The sequence below is a fragment of the Barbatula barbatula genome, assembly GCF_947034865.1.
Source record: "Barbatula barbatula genome assembly, chromosome: 5".
Taxonomy (NCBI): Eukaryota; Metazoa; Chordata; class Actinopteri; order Cypriniformes; family Nemacheilidae; genus Barbatula; species Barbatula barbatula.
This window is the reverse complement of record NC_136769.1, coordinates 14,046,795-14,071,687: the sequence shown is the minus strand read 5'-3', so window position 1 is coordinate 14,071,687 and position 24,893 is coordinate 14,046,795. Positions and strand designations below refer to the sequence as shown.

Here is a 24,893-nt window from a genome sequence, read left to right as displayed (position 1 = left end):
GTAAAAAGATAATGAGTATGACATTATAAATATGTTCTTTTGTTGCAAAAGAACATCACACGTCAAATTACATTTCAAATGTATACTTCTATATTGGCATAATGTAACGCTTGTTGTAATCTAAACTGTCTTTTGTAATGTTGTCCATTTATTTTATTGCATATAGAGTAAATTGTGCAAATCTATAATGTAGACTTAATCTTTTTCATGCTGTACAGTGCGCACACCGTGTTTACTAGAAGGTGTGACTCTCACATCGTCCTGTTTATACAACAGCTTACAATTACAATAGCAAGTTAGCAACCTGAATACTGTCTACATGAATGAATAACTAAAGTCAAACTACTACTGTAAATAACACCTTTAACCATGACAGTGATAAATGTAAACTGTCCCTCTGGCTAATAACTGAACTGTGTGCGAATGTAAATGTATATAGAAATCTAAAACAAAGTTGACAACCGTATTCTAATAAAAAAACTGAAAATAACTGAATCTAATGTGCACTGTAACCTCCACACAACCTACTGATCTAATGACATCACATCCGTAAGACCCAATATGCAATGATAACAGCTGCATGTGTGCTGAATTTACAGCTACCGATGGCAAAGGTCAATGTAAATCATTCATGAATAACGATCATCGATATACAGTAAAACCTCAAAAGTGAGCGGTCACGTATGTGTGCACACGTTAATACTGTAGATCCCGTACAGTTAAAACAGAGAAGAGATCTTTCAATTGATCCAGAGTTCATCCCGGCACACAGAACACTGTTCTGGCAGGGTTGAAAAATAGACCTTATCAAATCTTATAAAAGAGACATACTTTTAAAAATAACTTGATCCAGTAAAAGGGAGTGATGTTTACTTTTGTACATTACATGCATTACTTTCTTCTTTAGTGTATGAAGAATCAAGTATAGAAAACTGACCATCTCCAATTCAATTGAAGAGAAATAACTGCTATTCCTATTAAACTAATGCCAGGTACTATGTGGCACATGACTTCAGAATCAGCGAGTGATCTGTCATCATAAAATATATGATCTTGGCCACAGGTCTATTTAAAGTGTATGAATTACCTTATTTATGTAACAGATACATACAGGTGTGAAATGATCACGTCTGTGAACGATGATTAATCTGAAGTAGAAGCTAAAACAAACTTCGAAACCAAAGGGACGTTAAATATACTTGAATCTAGAACTTTTACTCACACGTTTGCTTGCTGACCCAAAAAACACTTCTGTTTAGCTGAATATAATCTAGAAGCGGTGATATTTGGGACAGTGTATCCACAAGAGTGACAGAAGAAGAGACAGAAGGGGAGAGGGAGAGAGAGAGAGAGAACTTCAGGAGTAGTCGTGTACTATAAGGCTATCCATCTCCTGTTGCCTAGCAACTACAGCAAGCAGGAGTCCTATGGGTTAAAAGGGTTTTAGGAACACTGCTGTACTATAGCCAAATCCTTCTTCTCACTGCTCGTACATGTCTTTACTTTCCCACTCATTATCAGCAACATCTACACACCCTTTGTACTGTCACTCAAGCATCATGGTGTATAACATATTGACATACCCTGCAATTATGCATATAGCATCATCTATGTGATCAATGTGACAGTATGAATAAAAAGTGAGACATTGAAAGATGCACACATTAAACTTCTGATGAATTTTCAATGGAAACCTACATGTACATGATGTGCTTATGGTCCCTCCTCAGAATGTCTGAAGAACGACATTCAGGGCAGATATTAACAATACTTATAATATAAATTATATGCAATAGGCAATAAATATGTAAATAATATCTCGTTTATCCATACTTGGCTTTTTAACCTTCATTGTCACCACATATGAAACCTATCTATGGAGGTGTCACATCAACAACACAAGAGCACTTCAAGGCCATGACAGCTCCTATTTGCAATTGTATTGAATACAACACGACATTCAATAAAAAAAAACATATTCAACTTCTACCCAAAGCCTTTTATACTGCATGTGGTGTAATGTTATTTGAGACATATTTCACCATAAACATGTGCTTAATCAATGTAAATAAAGTATTTGACATTTCAAATCAGTGGAAAGCTTGCATATGCATACTCCAATAAGGTCAATTAAATTGCTTGCCAGAGGGAATTTACTGCATTAACATCGAACAAGCTCATACAAAAGCATCAATACCCAGTAGGGTCAATTCTGAAAGAATTTCAGTGTGCTTTATTTTGAGGGAAGGAAGAACTAGGCACAGCTAGGGGTCTTGTGGTTAAACCAAGTAGATTATTCAATGACAGAAGCTAATAATGATAGTGGGGTAAGGGTGATCAATAAAATTCAGATATACTGTATTTCATGTTAAATTATTTTCCGTATGCATTTTAGTTAGACAGCATATATGCAAGGTTTAAATAAAACAACGCGAAAACTGTCAATTTAACAAGCATATACAGTAAATAGTTAATGCAGATTACCGCTAAATATCTGTTCTTGAATCAGTCTAACACACTATTTAAGGTGATTTTTCTTTCATCATCTACTCACCCTCTCAACCCGTTTAACTATATGTTCTTCCACAGAACACAAAAAAAGATATGTTAAATAATGTTGTTAACTAGCACCCATTCTCTTGCATTGGTTTTGTGTCAATACAATAGAAGTGAATGGGTGACGGCGCTGTTCGGTTACCAACTTTCTTCAAAATATCTTCTTTTGTGTTCTGCGGAAGGAAGGAAGTCATACAGGTTTGAAATGACATGAGGTGAGTAAATGATGAAAGAATTTTCATTTGTGGGTGAACAATCACTTTAAGGCCAACAGTAATGCAACAAAAATAGCAACCTGAAACCATCACATTCTGCATGAACAACATTCTCTCTGATCTCGTCTGCTGAAGCTGAAATCTGTTGAGCTTTACAGTCTGCCTGCTGGTGAGCTGAATAGCTCCCTAAAGTACATTACATTCTGAGATAAATATCAGTTGCTCTTAAGACATTTATACCTTCCTATATTCCATCAAACCCATTATGATTCTGGTTCCACTCGGCTAAAGTAGGTTAAACATACACATCGCTGCTTTTTGACATATTTTTAAACATTCAAGCAGAACCTCACACTTACTCAGCTCAGGTAAAGACAGTGGCCTAAAAAGAGCCCCTGTGTCCTAACATACTTGCATTTCAATTAAATGTGTGACTGATAGCCTAGGGAAGCCTCAGTGGATAGAGCATGGCACTAGCAATGCCAAGGTCGTGGGTTCAATCACAGGGGTACACTGGTCCACATAGAGTATAACAAATGTATAGTACAATGCGATGCAAATCACTTTGGATAAATGTGTCTGCCAAATGCATAAATGCAAATGTTAATGTAAACCCAGCAGGCCCATTCTGAGATTGTCCATTTTAATATGTGACTGACTGATTGATAGTGAACCTTAATACAAATACACCTGTAGTTTCACCCCTCAATGTCCCTATGCTCTGCTAGATGAGCTACAACAGCACATACAGTGTGTTTTATAGCTGTAGGATTCTGCTCTGAAAGTGATCATACATGAACACTTCATCAAACATTGAAGATCCTGCCATCACTTTAAGACAAAAACTGGAGGGTACAGAATATTGGATGGCATAGATGCTCCATCTGTACTGGATGAATGGCAGCAGTATTCTGCTCGAGACGTTGTCAGTTAATATCTGGGCAGCATGGCACTGGGGCTTTTCTCTGGAGACAGGACTGTGATCTCCATTCCGACAGCAATCTCAGTGCTCTTTGAATCATTGTCAGTCACTGTGATAATACTGAGAATCAACCACAGAGCTACAAGGAGAAATTACACATGCTGATAGATATATGACAGAATCCCACACTCAAAGCACTAGCACAGTTAAGTGGAGGCCTGGGTGGGTGGTGAATATCTAAGATGCCAGGTAAGTGCTGACATCTCACACAAATGGCTGGAATACACTACAAGACTAGACATCATAGACTTGCAGACACACTAACGGATCAAATCTGCAGACTGGAACAGACTGAAAATCTGGACAAAATCTAAGCAAAAGAATCTGAAACGTGTTTTTTTACAGATCTGACTAAATACATTTGGTATGTTTATAGGTGTGTCGGTGTTGCATCGAGATGGCAATATTTTAAAATGTCAGAGTGCCGCGTGCACACCGCGGGTCATTTGACAAGAGAAAGCTGCATGGCTGGCGATTTTAGATGCGAAATGTGAATCGCTCCTTAGGTCGCTTTGCTCAACTGGTAGAACATTCAATTCAATTCAATTTTATTTATATAGCGCTTTTCACAATTTGCATTGTTCCAAAGCAGCTTTACAGGGGAAAAACGAAAAACCCAAGAAAGGGTAAAACACACTACATGGTGTTTTATATAATAAATCCAATTATTCTAGTAAATAATATCTAATGTCAGCATCTCCTGGTGGTTTATTTAGCATATTTTGCATTAAGTGAATGCTTGGCTGAAAAGATGCGTTTTTAATCTAGATTTAAATTGGGCGAGTGTGTCTGATCCTCGAATAGTGTCAGGAAGGCTGTTCCAGAGTTTAGGTGCTACGTATGAGAAAGCTCGACCCCCTTTGGTGGATTTAGTTATTCTAGGTATTATCAAAAGTCCTGCATTTTTAGATCTTAGAGAGCGTGATGGGTTGTAGTGTGATCGAAGCTCTGTTAGGTAGGTAGGGGCTAAACCCTTTAAGGCTTTATAAGTGATTAAAAGTACTTTAAAGTCAATACGATACTTAATGGGTAGCCAGTGAAGGGTTGATAAAATTGGGATTATGTGATCGTATTTGCTGGACCTGGTTAGAACTCTGGCAGCTGCGTTCTGAACTAACTGTAGTTTGTTTATTGATGATGCAGGACAAACACTAAGTAGCGCATTACAGTAGTCAAGTCTTGAGGTCATAAATGCATGAATAAGCTTCTCCGCGTCAGCAACACACAGAATATGTGACAGAATAAACTTGGCAACATTTCTTAGGTGGAAAAAGGCTGTTTTTGTGACATTTGAGATGTGATTTCGAAATGACAGGTTGCTGTCTAATATAACGCCTAGATCTTTTACTGTATTTGTTGGAGTAACAGTACATCCTTCAACTTGCAGTTTATAATCAGAAATATTTGGTTTGCGTGTCTTTGGTCCGATAAGTAATATTTCTGTTTTATTAGAATTTAAAAGAAGGAAATTACAGGTCATCCAATGTTGTATATCTTCAATGCACTCTGCCAATTTGGATAGCTGGGAGGAATCATCTGGTCTTGATGAGATATATAGCTGAGTATCATCTGCATAGCAATGGAAGCTAATTCCATGTTTTTTAATAATGTTTCCGAGGGGAAGCATGTATATGGAGAACAGCATGGGTCCCAGAACCGATCCCTGAGGTAATCCATAATTTACTTGCGTTAGATTGGATGATTCCCCATTTAAATGGACAAATTTATGTCTGTCTGACAAGTAGTTTCCTAGTTCATTTGGGTCTAAGTTTGGTTTCTTGATTAGAGGCTTAATGACGGCCATCTTAAAGGGTCCTGGGACATGGCCTAGATTAATTGACGAGTTGATAATGTTATAAATGGGCTCAATTGCAACAGGTAGTAACTCTTTTAATAATAGTTGGTATGGGATCTAGTAAGCAAGTTGTTGGCTTAGAAGTTGCGATAAGTTGAATTAAATCTTCCTGTTTTATTGGTGAAAAACGCTGGAGCCTTTGTTTTGGAGCGATGGTTGGTGCTAATTCATAGGACAGATTTGGAGGTTGAGTTTTTACAATTTTGTCACGAATGTTTTCGATTTTCTCTGTAAAAAATGTCATGAATTCATTGCTACCGAGGTGCGACAGAATAGCCAGGTCAGGTGGTGTTTGTTTATTTGTTAATTTAGCGACTGTGCTAAATAGAAACCTTGGATTGTTTTTGTTGGTTTCTATGAGGTTACGAAGGTGCTCAGCCTTTGCTGCTTTTAGTGCCTTTTAATAACAATTTGCACGCTCTTTCCACGCCATTTTAAAGACTTCTAATTGCGATTTTATCCATTTGCGCTCTAGTTTGCGTGTTTCTCTTTTAAGGGCGCGAGTGGTGCTATTGTACCAGGGTGCAATATTTTTCTCATTAATCTTTTTTTGACTTCGTAGGTGCAACAGCTTCTAATGTGTTAGAGAAAATAGTACCCAATTTCCTGGTCATGACATCCAGCGATTCTTTATTTATTGGTATGGTTATTAAAGGAGTCAGATCTGGCAAGCCCTTTGCGAAGCTATCTTTAGTAGCGGAGGTGATTGTTCTACCCTGTCGATAACGAGTTAAAGGGCTGACTCCTGACGTGCGCAAAGTACCCGTTATAAGATAGTGATCGGTGACATCGTCGCTTTGAGGCATAATATCTATATTGGTTAGATCGGCTCTGTGAGATATAATCAGGTCTAGTGTATGATTAAATCGATGAGTGGGTCCTTTAATGTGTTGTATTACTCCAAAAGATTGTAGTAGTTCTGTAAACGCCAGTGCTAATGCATCGTTAGCGCTATCTACGTGGATATTAAAATCTCTGTCAATTAGTATTTTATCAACGTTAACCAATAGGTCCAATAGGAAGTCCGCAAACTCTTTCAGAAAATCAGTATAGGGACCAGGGGGTCTATACACCGTAGCCAATGTAAAAGAAAGCAATGGTTTTTTACTTTTGTTAGGAATAATTATGTTCAACGCAAGCACTTCAAATGATTTAAATTTATGCTCTGTTCTCTAAGTTACAGTAAGAAAGTTTCTAAATATTGTAGCGACGCCGCCACCCCGACCAACCGGACGTGGCTCATGCATATAACAGTAACTTGGTGGGGTACACCATTTAGGCCGAAATAATCATTTGGTTTAAGCCAGGTCTTGGTAAAACAGACACAATCAACTTCAAGGTCGAGGGTTTGATAACACAGTGTAACCGTTTTTTGTTTCGCCCAACCTTTTTATAGTTTTTGTACAATTCTGTGGTGCTTATTATTTTGATAATATTTATTTTTATGTAGCATCAATGTTTTTGTTTACACTTTATTTAGCTCATGTAAATTTCGAGCTTATATCATTAATTACGATATATCGCTATATTGCAAATAAACAAAAACTGTACTATCTAATATTTTTTTTAAAAATCAAATTGTCACTGTCAGAAATTTCTAGAAATTTGAAAGGATGGGTGACTTCATCTGGAACTTGGTTGGTGAGGAAAGTATTAGTCATAAAACACAAATGTACAATTCTGAATTGTTGGACAACTCCTTTTTGAGTTACTGTTGTTTGTGAATGTCAACAGTTTTGATTCAGGTTTGACTTCCAGGAAAAACTCCCTTTCATATACACACCAGAAAAAGAAGTAAGTTTACATAAAAACATAAAACCAGAACAACCACAACACTATTCTCATACTAACACAGCTCCAGCATAGCAAGCAGTATCATTTAAGACTTTACTTCCCTTTGCTCTGCCCATTTTCTTACCAACATGTGTCACAGTTTATGTGTATGGCTTGGGTGTGAGTGAAAACTTCTAAACTTACAGCTAATGATGCTAATGTGTTGAGGGTTGTGATGCCTTTGCTAGGGGATTGCTATGTGGTTTCTAGAGGGCTCTGTTGCCAGATGGTTAGTTACTACTTCCGCTATGTAAAGTTGTATTGGAATTCAATTCCTAACCTCATGCAGCAAAATAAATGCTTGCCTTAGTAATGACAATAAAGGCCCAAGACACGAGGCCTCAAACTGTAATTGAGATGAGAGTGGACCGCCTCACTGATAGAGTGAGATCTCTCTGATGTCCCATTTAAAAGTTAGGCCAACTAACACAGAGATGGTCCCCTCAGGAGCTTAAGCCAGCCTGTTTCAGACACTCAGACAGAGAATGTCTCTCCTGTCCTCCTAACCCTCTTTCCATCCTCCAATGGACAAATCAAATGAAGACACTGGGACACTTCGAACAAGCACCTGACCAATCAGCTTGTACGGTGAAGGTCAAAACTCAGTCACTTTGGATTTTGGACATGGAAATGTATTTCAAAAAGCTCTCGCATTTAGTCTTTGGCTCCTCGGCTGAGCCATCAAAACGAAAAGCCAAACTGGAAGATATAAATATTAAAAAGGATGATTTAATATATAGAGGAGTGAGCTGAATAAAGTCCAGCAGAGAGGAATATAGCTCATGCATCTTGTCCTGTGAGACACTGGAGCCATTAGGTCAGACATGTTTGTTCTAAACAAAAGGATCCTGTTCTGCAGTAAACAACCACACAGTGTCAGTAGAGCACGATTCCTCCCGACGGTAGCTTGAAAAACACCGGCATTATCTAATCTGACTAAAAGCAGCGGTTATGGCTAACAGAGTTTCCGAGCTTGTTGAACATGGAAGCACTTTACATGTATGGCGTGTATTGTTTTATTACGCATATTCTTTATCTGCAATGTGACTCTCAGCAGACCTTTTTATTAGGCCCTGAATACTGAACAGGTTGCTCTTATAGAGCTCTTGTGTTTGTGTGTAATAATTGCCTCTTGAACACTCAGAACTCGGCTAAAACGTCAGCGATCAGCTGATGGCTATTCAGATTTACCTCCTAAACCGAATGTAAATTAGATCACAGCAATGATCCGAAATGAATCATTTAGATAAAACATACTGAGTGACAGTGGTAGAATACAGACGGACCAGAAATACACGTATGCTATGCCATGTGAAAACATGAAAATACATCGGTCAGTGCTCTTTTTAATCCTGCTTAATCTCGTTCTGTAGAAACAAAGTTTAGTTGTTTATGTAAGTGACAACACAACTGAATTCACAACTAATAACATCCCTTTAAGTATTCTCCATTCATTAAAGGGTCAGTTCCCAAAAATGAAAATTCTGTCACCACGCAAAAGAAGATTTTGAAGAATGTTGGTAACTGGCACCCATTCAACGGTTACCAACATTCTTCTAAATATCTTCTTTCGTGTTTTGCAGAAGAAAGAAAGTCATACAGGTTTAAAATAAGTAGGGTGATTAATTGATGACAAAATGTATTTTGGGGTGAATTATCACTTTAACATTACAGAACAAAAGGCCAAATTTTTAACTATTTATGTTAACCATACAGGGTTTTATAGCCTAATCTAATCCAGTTAACTCAAAGTACCTGATATATTCTTTAATAAACCCTGAAACCAGTAAACAAAGACTTAAATGTAACATCAAGAACTGGTTAATGCTTAAAGACCTACAAACCAACTCAAAGGCATTATATAGCAAAACAATGTTCTAAGATAATAGAAAGCATTCTTTGTGAACCTTAAAGTTATAAAGAACATCTTTGAAACCTTTATTTTAAACACTGTAGATACGCCCAGTTTAAAACAGCCCATCTCTATATAACAGCTTTGGATAAAAAAAAGCGTCTGCCAAAATGCCTAAATAACAGAAAGCGGATGTTCGCACCTGCTCATGTGCGACACGGGGCAGCCCGGTGAGCAGACAGGGGCATCTCTGCAGTCGCATTCATTAATCACCTCCTACTCTATGCTAATTACCTCCACCTCCCCAAACACCTAACCCAAGCTGTAAATGAGCAGATCTGTATCAGAGCTCCAGGTGTACTCCACGAGCTTTATGGGTAGATGGGCTCCCGCTGAGCAATGACACTCATTCCTCCAGATGTGTACACAGCCACAAATCCGGTGCATTTGCAGGCTGTCGCTCTTGTACTCTCTTTTTGATATCTCTCACGCTGAAATGAGATTGAATCGAGAGCAAATGGAGCATCATGAATCTCAAGAGATCCAAAATCTTACACGTTTGCTGAAATTCTTTTATTAAGAGCAAATTATTTTAGCTCTGGATAGATCAAATCCCTCTGTACATACACAGTGTGTCAAAAACATCTCATTTCCAATTTTCACCAAAGAGGGCAAACATTATAGACAAAGGTAATATTTTCATGAAATGTCTGCTTAGATGGTACATACACAGACTCATTTCATAAGGAAAAAAGCAAAGCCTTATGTTGCCATTGATCATTTATAGTTTTCCTCTCAAAATGAGGCTACGGTCTACATCACCTCATTTCAAAGCTGCTAAAATGGAGCGAACACATGAATTATTCTCGCAAAAACAGGGCAATGACGTAGTACATCTCATGCAATGATCTCTGATGATCGCTTAGCTATGTTCTGCGTTTCAAATACCACAGATCGCCCGCACACCCACACATAACCCCCCCCCCCAAAGCACCGTTCCACGGAACACTTGTGCTATTTATAGAAGCTTTAAACGACCCACACTTTCAAATGTGGATATGTTCTGCCTTCACATAAGATCAGAGCGAGGTGTGAGACACCCCTGCATTACAAATATATCAATGTAATTTTAGTGGGCTTCGGTTTTCCAAGCATTTAGGCAGAAGGTGAGTGGCGAGATGTGAACTCATCAACGGAGGCTTTTTTTTATGATTTCAGGCATATAAATAAGGAAAACGTCAGTCAGAGGAGCTAGTCTGGGTTAACAATATGTCATTAGTCGAATTTAAGGAGTATTCCAAATTCTGTCATCGTTTACCCACTCACAACAAGCCATTTAAAACTGTATTTCTGTGGAAACCAAGACAAAACTTTTGAAGAAGGTTCTTGGTCTTTTTCATGAAATTACAATGAATCGGGAATGAAGATTTCAATATTTAAAATGGACCATGAAAGTATAAAAACATGCATTTATGGACAAACCTTTAAAAATATACAGCCACTGAAAAAATTAAGAGACCATTTCTATTTAAAATTTTGGAGAAATACGGATAGTAGTTCACAGCATTAAACGAAAATGATAATTTTACCTAAACACATATCTATAAATACTACATTTCAAAGTATGATTTTGTAATGGTAATTTGTCCACAGCTGTATACTTGAGTCTGACCTTAAAAATAAACTTTGAATTATGATGTTAACTCCAGGTCTTGGATCATTAAAAAAAAGAATCAAATAAAAGCAAAATACAGACAAATATGTCTCTCGACTTCAATTCTCTACTCTGAAAATTTCACTCGTCACTTTATGCAAAGTTCAAACACCCCAGTACCCTCCGTTCAAGACTTCACTTTTTCAACTTCCTGTTCTCTTGCTACTTACTCATTCTTTCTGACCACTTGTCAAATTTTTCATCTTTCGTTTTCTCCCGCTCTCCTCCGTCTATCCAGCAGCAGCGTTACACCAGCTCTTCATGAAACTCGTAATTTTGCAATTAGGAATGAGGCGGCAGGAGAGGCTCCTAAGCAGCTGGCTCACCGTCAAGCTGACAGAAAGAGGAAATCCTCTTGTATTATTTACTCACTGTTCCCCACACACTGATGATTAAGGAAGGACCAGATCACAGCTGGGCTGCTTTTCCATAAGAACCTTCCTAAGCCTTCTCTCATTTACTTTCTCTTTTTTTATAAACACACTCATAATAGAAGTGCGAGCTGGTGGGAGAGTGGTTAAACTTGCAATCTGTCTTACTTTACTGCTGGTAATATTTCTTTGTGGCTTCAACAGTGAAGATCAGCAGAATAGTAAATAGCCTGTTAGTCTAGACTAAGGGTGTGTTCAGATTTGTAGTTTGGTTCGTTTGGTTCTTTTGGGCCTGACCAAAAAATAAATAAATACATGTAGTCCTGGTTTGCTCAGCGTTCGGACTGGCATTAAAACAGCAAACCTAAAGATACCGAACCTAACTGCTTACGTGAAAGGTCGCAAGGTGAAAGCTCTTATGATTTATATTTTAGAGCGGAACTTAGCGGACATCTAAAACAATGCTGTGTGCTGGGATATACTGTACGCTCTGTACGAGAGTTCGTTTGAAAGCGGACCGAGACCCATCATTTCAGCTGTCTCGGTGCGCTTGTTTGGTGCGCACCAGGGTTCGGGTGGCAGGATTCACACTTACACAAATAAACCACACTAACAGAGCAATCGGAGCAGAGTTCATTTTAATCAAACCAAAAAGGGCATATGTGAACACACCCTAAAGCTGCAGTTCCTGTATTTTCACCAGAAAATTAATTTAATTATGAATTAATTCTCTTGGATTGTGTAATGAATGCAACACATCAAGGTTGCTGCTCTAATCCCACATCAGGGTGACCCAAGAACTGTAGAGCGAGTTACACGACTGTACTGCCCTTGAGCACGGCACTTAACTGCAGGTTCCTCTGGAGGACTCAGTCTGTAATTAATATACGGCAACAGACCATGAATGGGGAAAAAACTCCTAAATGAAAGAGAGTGTCACACAATGTTTCTCCCTATTAAGAAGTAAATGTAAAAAGTAACTAAAGTCTAATGCAAGATTTGATAGTATAAACTAAAGGCCATGGCATGTAGGCATAAATATAGTTCACCCACCATCCTGTTATTATCTCATCATTCTGATTTTGCCTAAACAATGTTTGTTTTGTAGATGAAATAAAGTAAGGATTTATCTAGTAAAACATAGGCTTCTGTTTTCCATATAATGAAAGTAAAAGGGACCAGTTGTTATCATGCTTAGGACAGCGAACATAAAAGCAGCCTGCACAATTTATGGTATACGGACACAAATATGGTACAAACAAACTGATCACTGTCCACTCTCAGTGTTTGTAAAACAGCCAGCCAACTGTGTGCATTAAGCTATCTTAAAATGATTAAATATTTTGTGACGTGAGTAGATAATAAAATAATTTGTCTAAAGTATTTCTAATAACTATTCCGACATTTATCCAAGTTCACATTTACATTACACTTATTCATTTGGCAGAGTTCAGCCCCTTATCACAGTTGAGACATTGTGTTCAACAGAACGCCGCTCTTTTGTACACAACCTTCTGTAGGCAGAACTCCAGCAAAGACCCTCGGATTCCAGCAAGTCTAAGCTTGTGCCGAAGAATCTCTCGCCAAGCACCAGTGGGGTCCAGCACACCAGATACAGAGCTGCTCTCACAAATCAATGGAGAGCTTCAACGAGTTTAGAGGGAATAGGAATAGAGATAATGACTAACATGGTGAGAATCAAAGTAGGGAGAACCAAAACTCCACATACTCATCTGTGCACCTTTAATTAGAGCTTGTACCAAAGCCTATGGTGGAAGAACGAAGACGCACAGCATCGTAGAGGGAGCCATTGACCTGCTGTGACCAGTAATTGCAGACACCTTAAAGAACATATAGTTCCTTAAGTGCGTAAGGAGGGAACACAGATTAAAATCACTTTTCCTGCATAATTTCCACTTGTACAGAGGTGTGCGCAATTGTCCTGATGTTGATCATTCACACAAGAGGCAAAAAGAAATGCCAGGTACACATTTTATGCACAGCATAATGTATTCACCTTACCTTTAATCATTGATCAGATACGTTTATCCCTTTCAAATACCATTAATTTATTTAGTACAATTTGCACTTTTACACAATTAGGATAAAGCTAAATCCAACCTGATATGGTCTTCATAAAGAATGCGGAAAAATCTGTTTGAATTATCCCTAAACATTTTCGACATGATTCCACATGGGAAATGAAAATCTGTTTATACTTGAGAAACTATTTGAAAGGGGTCCCTCAGAAATTTGGCAATTAGACACAATTAGACACCTGAACACCTGCGGTGAGGATATTGAACAAATCCGAACAGCCGGGAGCATCATCTTATCTTATCCTAGCTTATCACTTTGTCAAGACATTCAGAGGTACAAATGATAGATTCTCCAATTTCATGTGACAGAAGGAGATGTGTGCTTACTGGCAAATGCTCACTGAGGCGTATTAAAGAAAATATGTTCAACGCTTAACCACCTAATATGCATAACAAATGGTTCCGTGATCTTTTTAGTAGGTTTTCCATTCATTTGGCTACATTTATGTTCCTGCGCTTCCTAAAGCACCACATCTGAAACAATATCTAGCAGAGCAAGACATGACAGCAACAGGCGGAACTGTACACTTGCTGGAATGTTGTGAAATATGAAATGAACTGTAAGTTCCTACCTTGACACTGAAATCCTTGTTTCCCAAATCCCCTAAAAGAAAAAAAAGCAGTTTTTGACCATTGACACTTCACATGCTGACACTAAAACAATAAGCCACTTGTTTGACCTGTCTCACCGAGAATGACTCACAGATTCCAGTCCTAATTTTGAGTCATAATAAAATTCATTATCCATCGCTTACACACTTGTTTCGACTTTGACATAACATTCATTACTTCGGGTGAGTATTAAAACGCAAGAAAGCATTTTTATAAAAGAGCGTTGTCCACTATAAACAAATGAAGCAGTGTTAAAAGATGTCCAAATAAACATCTACTGTATATTTTTAATAAACTGGCAATGCTTGTTGAGTCATAATAAACATCTTATCGTAAACATGTAAACACTTCTTTAAAGCGTTATCTTGCGCACGTGACCAAACGACCTCTTTATGAAAAGACATTGCTTTGACAGTAACAGGTTCACTTCAACAGGCAATAAACTGTCATTACAGAGCCTTCAAACTCTCGCTTACCAGATAAAGTCCGTGCAGTGGCTACAGAAAGTAGGTTGCTTGAAGAAGCGGGCGATAAACTTATGATTCTTCACTTCGTGTACGTTTTTCTGTCTCAGGGCACCTTGCCGGGCGAAACCCCTCATGGGCTCGCTTCCCTCCTCTCCATCGCTGTTGGATTGCGCCGGGTCAGACATTCTCGAGTTCTCGCAAACCTATACGCCGGAGTGAGTTGTGAGGAGTGCGACCATGTAACGCAAAGCTTCAGACTGCGATGAACTGTCAGCCTCTACGCTCGGCGTCCCTCTCCGCCCAAATGCCCTCCTTACGCACCGGCTTCTCTCACACACGCGCACACACTTGCACGCACTCTGACGTGGCGTCGTGGGACTCCTCCCCCCTCCTACTCATTTACTTTTGGCAAGCAGAGCTGATAGAGATTGTGTCAGCCCTCTTGCATTTACATGAAAGCTCTTAAAAGCATGAAGGAAAGACAATAAGAAACATTTCCATGTAGCTTCTGAAACAAATATGCTAATGAAAGCAACGGATGTAGGTGATAAGGAACTGACTTCATACCAATTGCTTAAAGGATATGGAAATATAATCGTTTACATTTTGTTCTGCTGCTTCTTGTCTATAGGGCAAGATATGAATATGTCAAATATAATAAAGTTGGTGGGTTACGTTCTGTACAGAATGCATCAAGATGTCTCTCAATGCTGGTCTACAGGTGATGTCCCCAAAGCCTGATGCTGCACAGAGAGCAATGTTATTTGGGGTGGTTACTCACCTGAAATGACGCCTAAGCTTTGTAACATACATTTTTGGTTCTGTGTCCCACCTGACTCTATTCACTCGAGATGTTTCATTCCCGTTCTGTGACGCACTGTGAGTAGGAGGCGAGGACATCCAGCGTCTGAGAACACAATGGCACCATGCACTTACAGAAAGAGGCTGATGTTCTCATATGTCTGTTGATCGTATAGTGCGATTCATTCTTCTTGACAAACTGCCGTACTCAGATATGATGCTTAAACCCTTTTGATAAATAAGTGTACGCTAGACTTTAGAGATGCAACTTTGTAAGCTAGTGGTTTGGGACAGTTTGGGAAGTAGCGTGTGGGAAATACCAGTTATTCTGGGACATACAAAATACATACATAAACACATCCATGAGCTACATAGCTCATAAAATCAAGACTTGTGCGTTTTACCTCGTGTGCCAGTTAAACCCTGTTACAATGCAATATATGCATTAGGGAATTTAGAGCCTTCCCTTCTTGGAAGTCTGATCAAAAATATGACATTTAAATGTGAATGACACAAAAGAAGACATTTAAGTAGTGCTGGTAACCGAAAAACAGCAGTACCCATTGACTTGCATTGGTTTTGTGTCCATACAATAGAAGTGAATGTGAACTGTCATTGTTCGGTTACCAACATTCTTCAAAATATCTTCTTTTGTTTTATGAAAGTCATACGGGTTTGAAATGACAAGTGGACGAATAAATGATGTCAGAATTTTCATTTTTGGGTGAACTATCCCTTTTATTTGGCTATTCAAAAGGTGTGAGATTTTACTGTTTAGATATACATCTCAACATGTTAATGTGTCAAGTGATTTTTCCTCTCATCTCTAGTAAACGCTTCAAAGTTTATGGTTTCAAACTTTGACACCAGACTTTGACCATTTCCGACAGCATTTACTCTATAAAAATGTTCAAGCAGTGGTGTTAAATTCATATCTGTTGCTGATAAACGTCTTTATAGCCATGGTGTTGCCTGCATGCTTATCTGTCAGTTTTGTATCTAGAGCCATTGTGAATGTTTGTTGCTGTAAAGTGAGACTTGTGTCCGCATGTAAAATGGACACAAATGCTTCCTAAGATTTCAGAGTTTTGCATTGATTGAGATTGATTGGATTGAGAGCGATACAGTGTTAAGTGCACAGAGATCACCTGTTACGGGTAGATGCCCACTATCTGACAGCAAAAAGAGCAACTTACCTGCTCTGTACACCCACAAAGCACTACACTTCTTGTTGGCAGTTGCCCACACATGCACACACACCTACAACCTTGTAAGCTACAGTGATACAGTGAGGTTGACAGAGGTTCCTGATAAGAACACAACTGTAGAAACCTATTGTGCATGTAATTTACCTATAATAAAATATTGTATTATATATAAATAAATAAATATATAAATATATGCATTCTATAATGTGATAAGTATATATTTTGTGTTTGGTCAACGGAGAACTTCAATAGCAAGACTTAAAAGGTGAAATTCTGCCCTCTACTGTTAGAACGTCTGCATTAAAATAGGCACAATGTACGGCAGGAAAAACAGTTTTTTAGTTTGATTTTACTATTATGGAATGTCACTGCACTTGATTTTTGTATAATGCAGACTTTATTAACATTTGCATACAAAACTCCGAAATATGTCCACAAATATTTTCTAGTGCTTGATCTCTTTTCCCGTAGACTACTCTCGAGCTAAATGGAAAAGGTTTTTTTCTTATGGTTGCTATGGAGATGCCTGTATATGCTGATATATATTTATAGGACGATCACATCCTTAATGTACTTGGATTGCTTTTTTACCAACGGTTTTAACCATGGTAACCGCACAGATATTAACATTTGGTGGTTCACATGTGAAAAGCATGATTTTTCATAGTCAGGACAGTATTGTCACATCCATAACGCTACTTATTCCTCCTGAATAAAGAATCTATTTTATGTTCTATAAATAGTCATCCCTTCTCCATTCATTGGTTTTATTGCTTCAGGATTGTGCATTTTATTTCACAGAAATTCTACAAAGGTTGTCGTCTCCCAAAAAACTCTCTCTTTTTGTCACATCCATAGCACATGTTTATTTCCTATTTTTTTAAATAGAGGACTTGTTCATAGACTGACATTTTGTTATGTTTAGACTATCAAAAAGGGTTTAGTAGAATATAAACAGATGGTTCAATATATTCATAACAAATTCATTCTCTGAGCATTTATATATCAGGTCCATAACGTTGGAATTGCCCTTATGGTGAAAAGCAATGACTTGAAAACCGTTTGAACAACAATTAATAAAAACACAAAATGTAAAACAGACATAGAAATCACTTTATTGAGGGAATACCAAAAACAAATTTATTACCCAAAGCCTTAATGTCACTTAATCTAACTGAAGCTAACAGCAGAATAAATTCCACTGTGCTCTCCATGGTAAATCTGTGTGAAATCATGAATCCTTGCATGGCTTCAAATGAGGTAAAAAAGAAAAAAAGGAGCAAGAAGGAACCAGGCTGAAAAGTCAATCCCTGCTTCCCACATACTAAATGGTCAAAATATGAAACAAAAGGTAGAACGTAACAACCAGTTACATAAAATAGGAATAGAAAAAAGCCATTGTCTGTAAAATGCAAGGATTTCATTTTACTCAGTTACTTGCAGTCAGCATGTCAGATCAGTAAAGCAGGGGCATCTGTATGTCACACCACTGAATGGATATAGAGGATGCACAGCTCATGTGATGCTCTTTCATTACATCTTTCCGCTCGCTCTACTACCAGGCCATAAGATTAAATGACGACCCATAACATTGACTCAGAGAAAAATGAGACATGGTAAATGTTGAACAGGAGATGCAAGTGGTTGGGTTTATTGTGACTGGGTAGACAGCCTCTCCTCGGGGGTGTTGTCAGAGGCTGGGGGTTCTGCTGGGGGTCCAGAGCTGCTCTCAGACGGAGCAGTGCTATCGCTGGTGCCCTCATCTGTGGCGCCCTCTGCAGGCTCGAGTTGGGCTGCTTTCTCTACAGGTGTGGTAGAGGCACCCTGCTCTGCCTCCTGAGGTCCTTCAGGTGGCTCAGCAGGATTCTCATCTGCAGAGAAGACACCATACCGTTCAGTTAAGACCAAAACATTTTTGAATCTTTAGACCATTTAAAAGGGTAAAACTGACCCGTATCCATAGGGGTGGGCTTGTCTTCTCCATCCTTGGTCTCGCTGGAGGAAGTCTGTTCTGCGCTTGCATTGGCCTGGGCACTGGATGCCTGCTGATCTTCTTGAGCAGCTCTCTCGACCTGCTCCGCTGCTTCCTTCTCTCTCTCCTCTGCTCTCCGGCGAGCTGCCTCCTCTGCAGCAGCCATCTCAGCTGCCAGCTTCTCCATGTCCACCTCCACCTTCTGACTGCACAGCTATTCAAATGCACAAAAAACACACATCAGTCACTGACAGTGCATTTGCCATTCAAGCTTAGTCTAAACAGGAGGGCTATTAGTTCACAACAAAACCAGATTTCACACCCGTTTCAGCTCATTGTTGAATGAGTCTGTGCTCTCCAGGAACCTTCTCTTCTTCTCCTGATGTCTGTCCTCGATTTGAAGAAGCTCTGCTTCTAGCTTTCTCTAGAATGATACAAAATAAAGACAAGCACGTAAAGTGTGAAAAAGTCCTAGGCTTAATGCTCATGTGTGTCGGTTAATGTGTCTACCTGGTGAACCATGAGGGACTGGACTTGGCGTTTGAGGACCTGCATGCGAGCAGTGGTCACCACAGAGCGAACATCTGGCACCACAACTTCACTCAGAATGTCGCTGATCAGCCGGTGGTTCCTCTGGAAACGAGATGCTGCTATATGCTTCATGGAGAACCCGTCGTCATAGTCTACACAACATACACAGTGGCTGAGTTTGGGACACTTCGTTAACAAAAATTAACTAAAAGATAAGGTGTAATCTCTCTCAACCCCCGAACCCGCAGCTGAACAATACTGTGGACTCTGTATCGTACCAATTAACATGTGATAAATCGCCAATCTCACCATCAGGGTCCTCAGCAGGTTGGATGCTCATATAGGGCTCGCCTTTGTCTAGTCGTGACTGCCTCTGCCTGCTTTCCTCCTCTAGGGCAGCTTCTGCACGGTTCTTGGCATTGACGTATGCCAGGTAGGCTGGAGAGTTGTGGTAGGCCTTCAAAGAGTCATTATACTCAATCTGTGGGCAGATAAATGGCTTAGTGCTCACGTAAGATTTTATGAAATGCGTTGAAATAAATCTCAATTGAAAAAGGAGAAGCTGTCTTTTTTGAAAGCGACATACCTTCTCGGCTTCGTATTCGTTTAAATAGTCCTGTTTTTCCTCATCGGTGAGGTCTCTCCACATACCACCGATGATCTTTCCAATCTCCCATAACTTCAGGTCAGGATTAGAAGCTTTAACTTGGTCCCAAACCTTTGAGAGAAACAGGTGTAATTTCAGAGTCAAAAGAAACCAGTGCGGGATCCTGGAGGCCGCCAATAAAAGGGGGAGGGGTTGAAAATAAGCACCAATAATGTCTTCCTTCGTGCAAAAGATGAAAGCATGAAAGTATGAGTGTAGTGGAGCTGAATATAATGCACAGAGAGCATTTTTAAAGCTCACTATTAGTAGTTACATTGCATGTTATTTTGCAGAATTTAACTTTTAATGTTCTGTCAAATAGTCAAAGTGCTTGTCCAATCAATAAACATTTTAATAACAGGGACTATCAAAATCCCAGGAGGACACAAAAGCACTGTAAATGGATCTCAACAATTCTGGTTAACTTTCACTGTATGGGGAAAAGCAACACATAAAGGGCCAATATACTCAAATGAAGGCAGTTATTTATTCTCCCTTCTGTAGGAGTTTTTTCAAGAATGTTGGCAACCAAATTACTCCGGTTCTCCATTGACTTGCCTTGGTTTTGGGTCTATATAATAGCAGTGAATGGGTACCGCAGTTGTTCCGTTACCAACATTCTTCAAAATATATTTTTGCATTCGGCGTAAAGGTTATACAGGTTTGAAATAACAAGGGTGTGAGTATAATGGCAATTAAATTTTTTTGGGTGAACTGACACTTTCACACTAAATAATGCCTGTTTCGCTGAGGAATGAGATAAATAATGTATTAAAAAATCAAAATCAAAAGCATTATATCCATCCTTTATACACCATTTTTGCTCACTACAGAACGAAAACGATGATTGGTAAGCTCCCCAATATGCAGAAACGAAACAAAGAGATCAAACAGAAGTATTCCATGAATTCATGATTAGATGTTGGCCTCCCAGTCTTTTTCCAACAGACAGAGATGAAAGCAATGAAGCGATGTTGAGGTCTACCCTCAGGAAGAGCGGGGTCAGGCCATTGTCCGCCCCAGCGTTCAAGCTGTTTGCAGAAGCACTCTTCTCAGAGTTTCAAAATACAAGCAGTAAAAGCAGACACCGTGGGTGTCTTACCTTCCTGCTTACCTTCCGGCTATACCGCATGTAGGGCATCAGCGGCTTGTCGGGCGGTTTGGGCGGCTTAGGAACGGTGATCCCCGAGGAGTTCTGTGGGAGAAAAGAAAGAAGCCCACCAGGGGTGTAAGAGATCACAAAGTCATAAGACGTCATCACTAAACACAAAAACTGTCATAATGGAGCACTATGAAGGAAGGGACAGCAGGCGAGAGCACGACTAAAAACAATGACAGCATGATTTGCTTTGGATGTGGAACAGATGACGTACCTGTACGACACACCACATTATCATTACACTGACAAGGCCATGCATTAAGCTATTTTGGAAACAAAGCAACTGTCTTTAATGGATTGTTTCCCTAAAATGAACCAGCCAAAAGCTAAAACGCCCCAAGCTTGCTAGGAAGCTGTGCCAAGTCACCAGCGCATGATGCAGCGAGCCAAAACTGTTTGGCACGGGCATGATGGCCATGCCAGCAGACGGGCATTAGTTCTCGTGCATGATGAAATGATAGGATGGCCAATGGGGAAGGGAACGGTTCTGAGAAGCAATCACTTAATCCAGAGGCCGTCCAATTACACCAATCTAGAAATCGATTGAGTGACTACTTCACAGAAACCAGAGGATCATGAACACTACTAGTTGAGAGCTAGACAACTACCTAAGACTACCCGAAATACTTGACAAAAATCTGCACTCTACAAAATCTGTACAGTTGTAAGATCATTTCACTATTTTAAATATAGGTCTGGCTGGTTTGCTTTAGCGTCCTCTTGTTTATGGTTTTAGTCCCTCTGCTGTCGCTATGGCCCTAGTTGGCACCGGTCCGACCATTACCCTGTTGTTCCCGCCGGGGTTCCCTCCCAGCCTGTAGTTGTTGTAGGCCAGATGGCTGTATGGGTTGTACCCCACAAACCCAGGGGTGGTGGGCATTTGCTGATGGAGACAAATGAGACAAAACACGAATGAGAAATGACACAAACAAGGAAGGAAGGGACAAAAAAATGAAAAGGAAAACCGGTTTTGCTTTCTGTCGTGATTTGCATAAACCATGCAAAAAGCAGCAATCATTGATAGCAGCGCAACCTGGCATTATTCTACATCCATTCGTAGCAAAGCCACAGGCACTATGGTTGGTGTTGATGGGCCGGACTCAATGAGGTGCTAATAGGATTCATTAACTGTACTGGCTTTAGAAATGGAATATATGAGCCAAAAATGCCGTGTTAGCATACTTCCTTCTCTCCTAATAATCATTTTGAGGACTGGGGCTGTAATCTGACCAAAATAACAGTGTCTGCCGTGACTGGGACATAAAAACTAACAAACTGTGATATGGAAATATTTCACCCCTTACCTTTATAAAAATGACAAATTTTCTAGGTGTACGAAATCACAATTAGAATGGTATTTCAATGCTAAATTTATTGCTAACAATTTGCAATGCATGATGTCAAATCAAATCCTTTTAATGAAAATGGGCTTGTTCGACTTCATGTGGCATCGCAAGACAGACAAAATGTGCAGTTTCTCAAAATCAGCTGCGAATGCCTTGAGATTACTACACACTTTAGTCTTACTGGCCAAACTGTTCATGTGTATATATGACGTGTTTTGCGCGTTTATTCTGTGTTACCTGAACTCGCACAAATTTAAGTTCTATATCACCTTTGATGTCCATTGTACTTATCTTAGTGCAAAAACATTTCCATCATATTCACTTTTCAGTAATAAAGACAGCAAAATCCCATGGTCAGCCGAAGGTTCAGCACACTACGGAAAGCACGAAGTGTCTGACCCGATGGCCATTTCTTACTCCTCCCCCACCAGCAATGGGCAGATCTCGCCAGTCGGTGGGAGGCTATGGTTCAACTCAAACAAGCCTAATGGGTCAACTCTCCTTGCATAAAAACAGCCACCCCATGTAATACTGTGACCTTTCATGTTCCCACAATCCTCCCATCTCTTAGTAACCTAAGGTATAGGTTTGGATGATGGAGGGGAAGGGTCATATGGTATGATTGACATGTACTGGATACTTACTGTTGTGGGGGCTGGGGCAGGGGGAGGGGCATAGGATGGCCGTTCTGTGAGAGAAAGAAGGGGGAATGTACAGGTTGTTACAAATTTGCACAGGCCCCCTTGGTATAGCCACTGGGCAAAAATGCAGTTGTCACTTTTAAGTAAAGCCTGCTTATTAGTGACATTTGCACAAATTAAAAACGCTTTAAAGGCCATTACAGATGTTATTATACATCTGGTTTTACCCAAATACTAGGACAAAGCACACCCAGATAAAATATCTGGCAACACTATAGTAAGGTTGTCTTTTGTTTACATTCAGCAATTATTGATCTTTGTTAATGCAAAAACGAGTGTTCATGTTAGTTCATTGTGCATCACAGTGACAGGTCACCCAAAAATGGAAATTCTGTAATCATTTACTCACCCGTTTGTCATTTCAAGCCTATATGACTCTTCCGCAGAACACAAAAGATGATATTTTGAAGAAAGTTGGTAACCGAACAACACTGGCCCACCCATTCACTTCTATTGTACGGACACAAAACCAATGCAAGTGAACGGGGGCCAGTTAATAACATTCTTCAAAAGATCTTCTTTTGTGTTGCGTGGAATTAAGTCATACGGGTTTGAAATGACACGAGGGCGAGTAAATGATGAAGAGTAAACTATCGCTTTAATGTTAACAGATGCAGAACGTTTACTTGTATTAGTAAATGCTGAAATTAACATGAACCAAGCTTAATAAATACTATTATTTACGATATTAATAAAGTATTGTTCATTGTATGTTATGTTAGCCAATGCATTAACTAATCTAAACAATGCAACCTTATTGTAAAGATTTAGGAGTTATTTATAACAAGTGCAGAATTTTCTTAATATACCAATTTTGAAGGTTTAATAAATAATGGGCGGCATTTTAACAACAAAGGTCTAAACTGACAGTTACATGAAATGTATTCTTACTTGACATCTTGTTTGTCGGATTGAGGATATCAGGCTATGCCCATCATTTAGTTCTGTAATAGGGAAAACACGTATTAGTCATACTTTCATTTTGCTAAATCAAGCTGTAAATATCGAAGACTTTTCAACTTCATTAACTCAACATGATGAAAACATATACTATTCATTCGCTTGAGAAACACCCTCCGGTTTGCTACAAATGTTAGGTTTAGAAACGTTACATATAGGACCACTCAATGTGTGTTGTATGAACAAATACTTCATAAATATTGATAGGATGTGTGTTTAAAAAGAGAAATACGCATGTTTATATGATTCATCTCAGCCCCGTGCTGTATACGGATAATAGCGCACACAATGAGGCGAGTGAGCTTACAGCTCGCTAAGACATGTCCTTATGAAGAAACTAAGGCAATTGTAACATATATTGAGATATGTCTTTAATTGAGTATTATTAGCACAAATGTGAGGTAACGTGGCGATCTATAAGCTTTAAAAAGACAGTAATGAGAGCCGGTTGAGATGCTAACATGCACAACATCAATGAATGAAACAGGCTAACACTAACGTTCGATGCTAAACACGGATCTAACGAGAGAAGACAAATCCAGTCGTGTACTTCGGTAAGAAAACGTGACTTTAAAAAGCCACGATTATAGCATGTTATGTTTAATACTGGAACAATCATCTCGCATTACTTATTTTATTAACGAAAGTCGTGGTTATCGAAACAACGTTAGCAAACCGGTTAGCAAAATCCGAGAACCGTTTTATATGCAAAAACCATAGCGCACCTAAAAAATAAAGAGCCTATATTACACTACCGCTATATTATAATATGAATGTATGCTGCTTACTGAAAACAATAACATATGTGGAATAAAATGTAAGATGTTTGCGAATGCTCACCCCTACTTCTTTGTTCCCTCAATGGTGCTCACTGCTCCGCCAGGATATGACACACTTTGAGCTTCATCTGAACAGCTTTTCTAGCGCCCCCTTTTGGTCACAGCTGATACTGCGGACGACGCTGCGCAGACCAACCAGCGCATAATAAAGTACCGCGAGAGCGAATGCTTTGG

General features: G+C 39.2%; 2 protein-coding genes across 5 annotated transcripts in view; both read right to left on the bottom strand.

Moving 5' to 3' along the window:
- prkcbb (protein kinase C, beta b) overlaps positions 1–14,928 on the bottom strand; it is a 90,776-nt gene extending 75,848 nt beyond the window's left edge. The window contains exons 1-2 of the mRNA XM_079457743.1: positions 14,566–14,928; positions 14,050–14,081 (exon numbers count right to left, since the gene is read on the bottom strand). Of these exons, the coding sequence (XP_079313869.1) occupies positions 14,050–14,081; positions 14,566–14,741 (208 nt within the window). The 5' untranslated portion in view covers positions 14,742–14,928. The remainder of the gene's footprint in view (positions 1–14,049; positions 14,082–14,565) is intronic.
- A 2,729-nt stretch (positions 14,929–17,657) lies between these two features.
- Positions 17,658–24,837, bottom strand: smarce1 (SWI/SNF related BAF chromatin remodeling complex subunit E1). 4 transcript variants are annotated; one of them, XM_079456346.1, is made up of 11 exons: positions 24,721–24,837; positions 23,812–23,864; positions 22,864–22,907; positions 21,658–21,756; positions 20,829–20,909; positions 19,655–19,786; positions 19,378–19,549; positions 19,048–19,220; positions 18,860–18,961; positions 18,517–18,751; positions 17,658–18,436 (listed from the first exon to the last, which is right to left on the bottom strand). In XM_079456346.1, the coding sequence occupies exons 2-11, from the start codon at positions 23,816–23,818 to the stop codon at positions 18,216–18,218; spliced, it is 1,266 nt and encodes a 421-aa protein (XP_079312472.1). In that variant the 5' UTR covers positions 23,819–23,864; positions 24,721–24,837; the 3' UTR covers positions 17,658–18,215. The 4 variants fall into 4 exon arrangements, with proteins under 4 accessions (XP_079312472.1, XP_079312470.1, XP_079312473.1 ...); XM_079456344.1 differs by having other exon boundaries at positions 20,817–20,909; positions 24,721–24,810; XM_079456347.1 differs by having other exon boundaries at positions 24,727–24,773.
- Between the last annotated feature and the right edge of the window lie 56 nt (positions 24,838–24,893).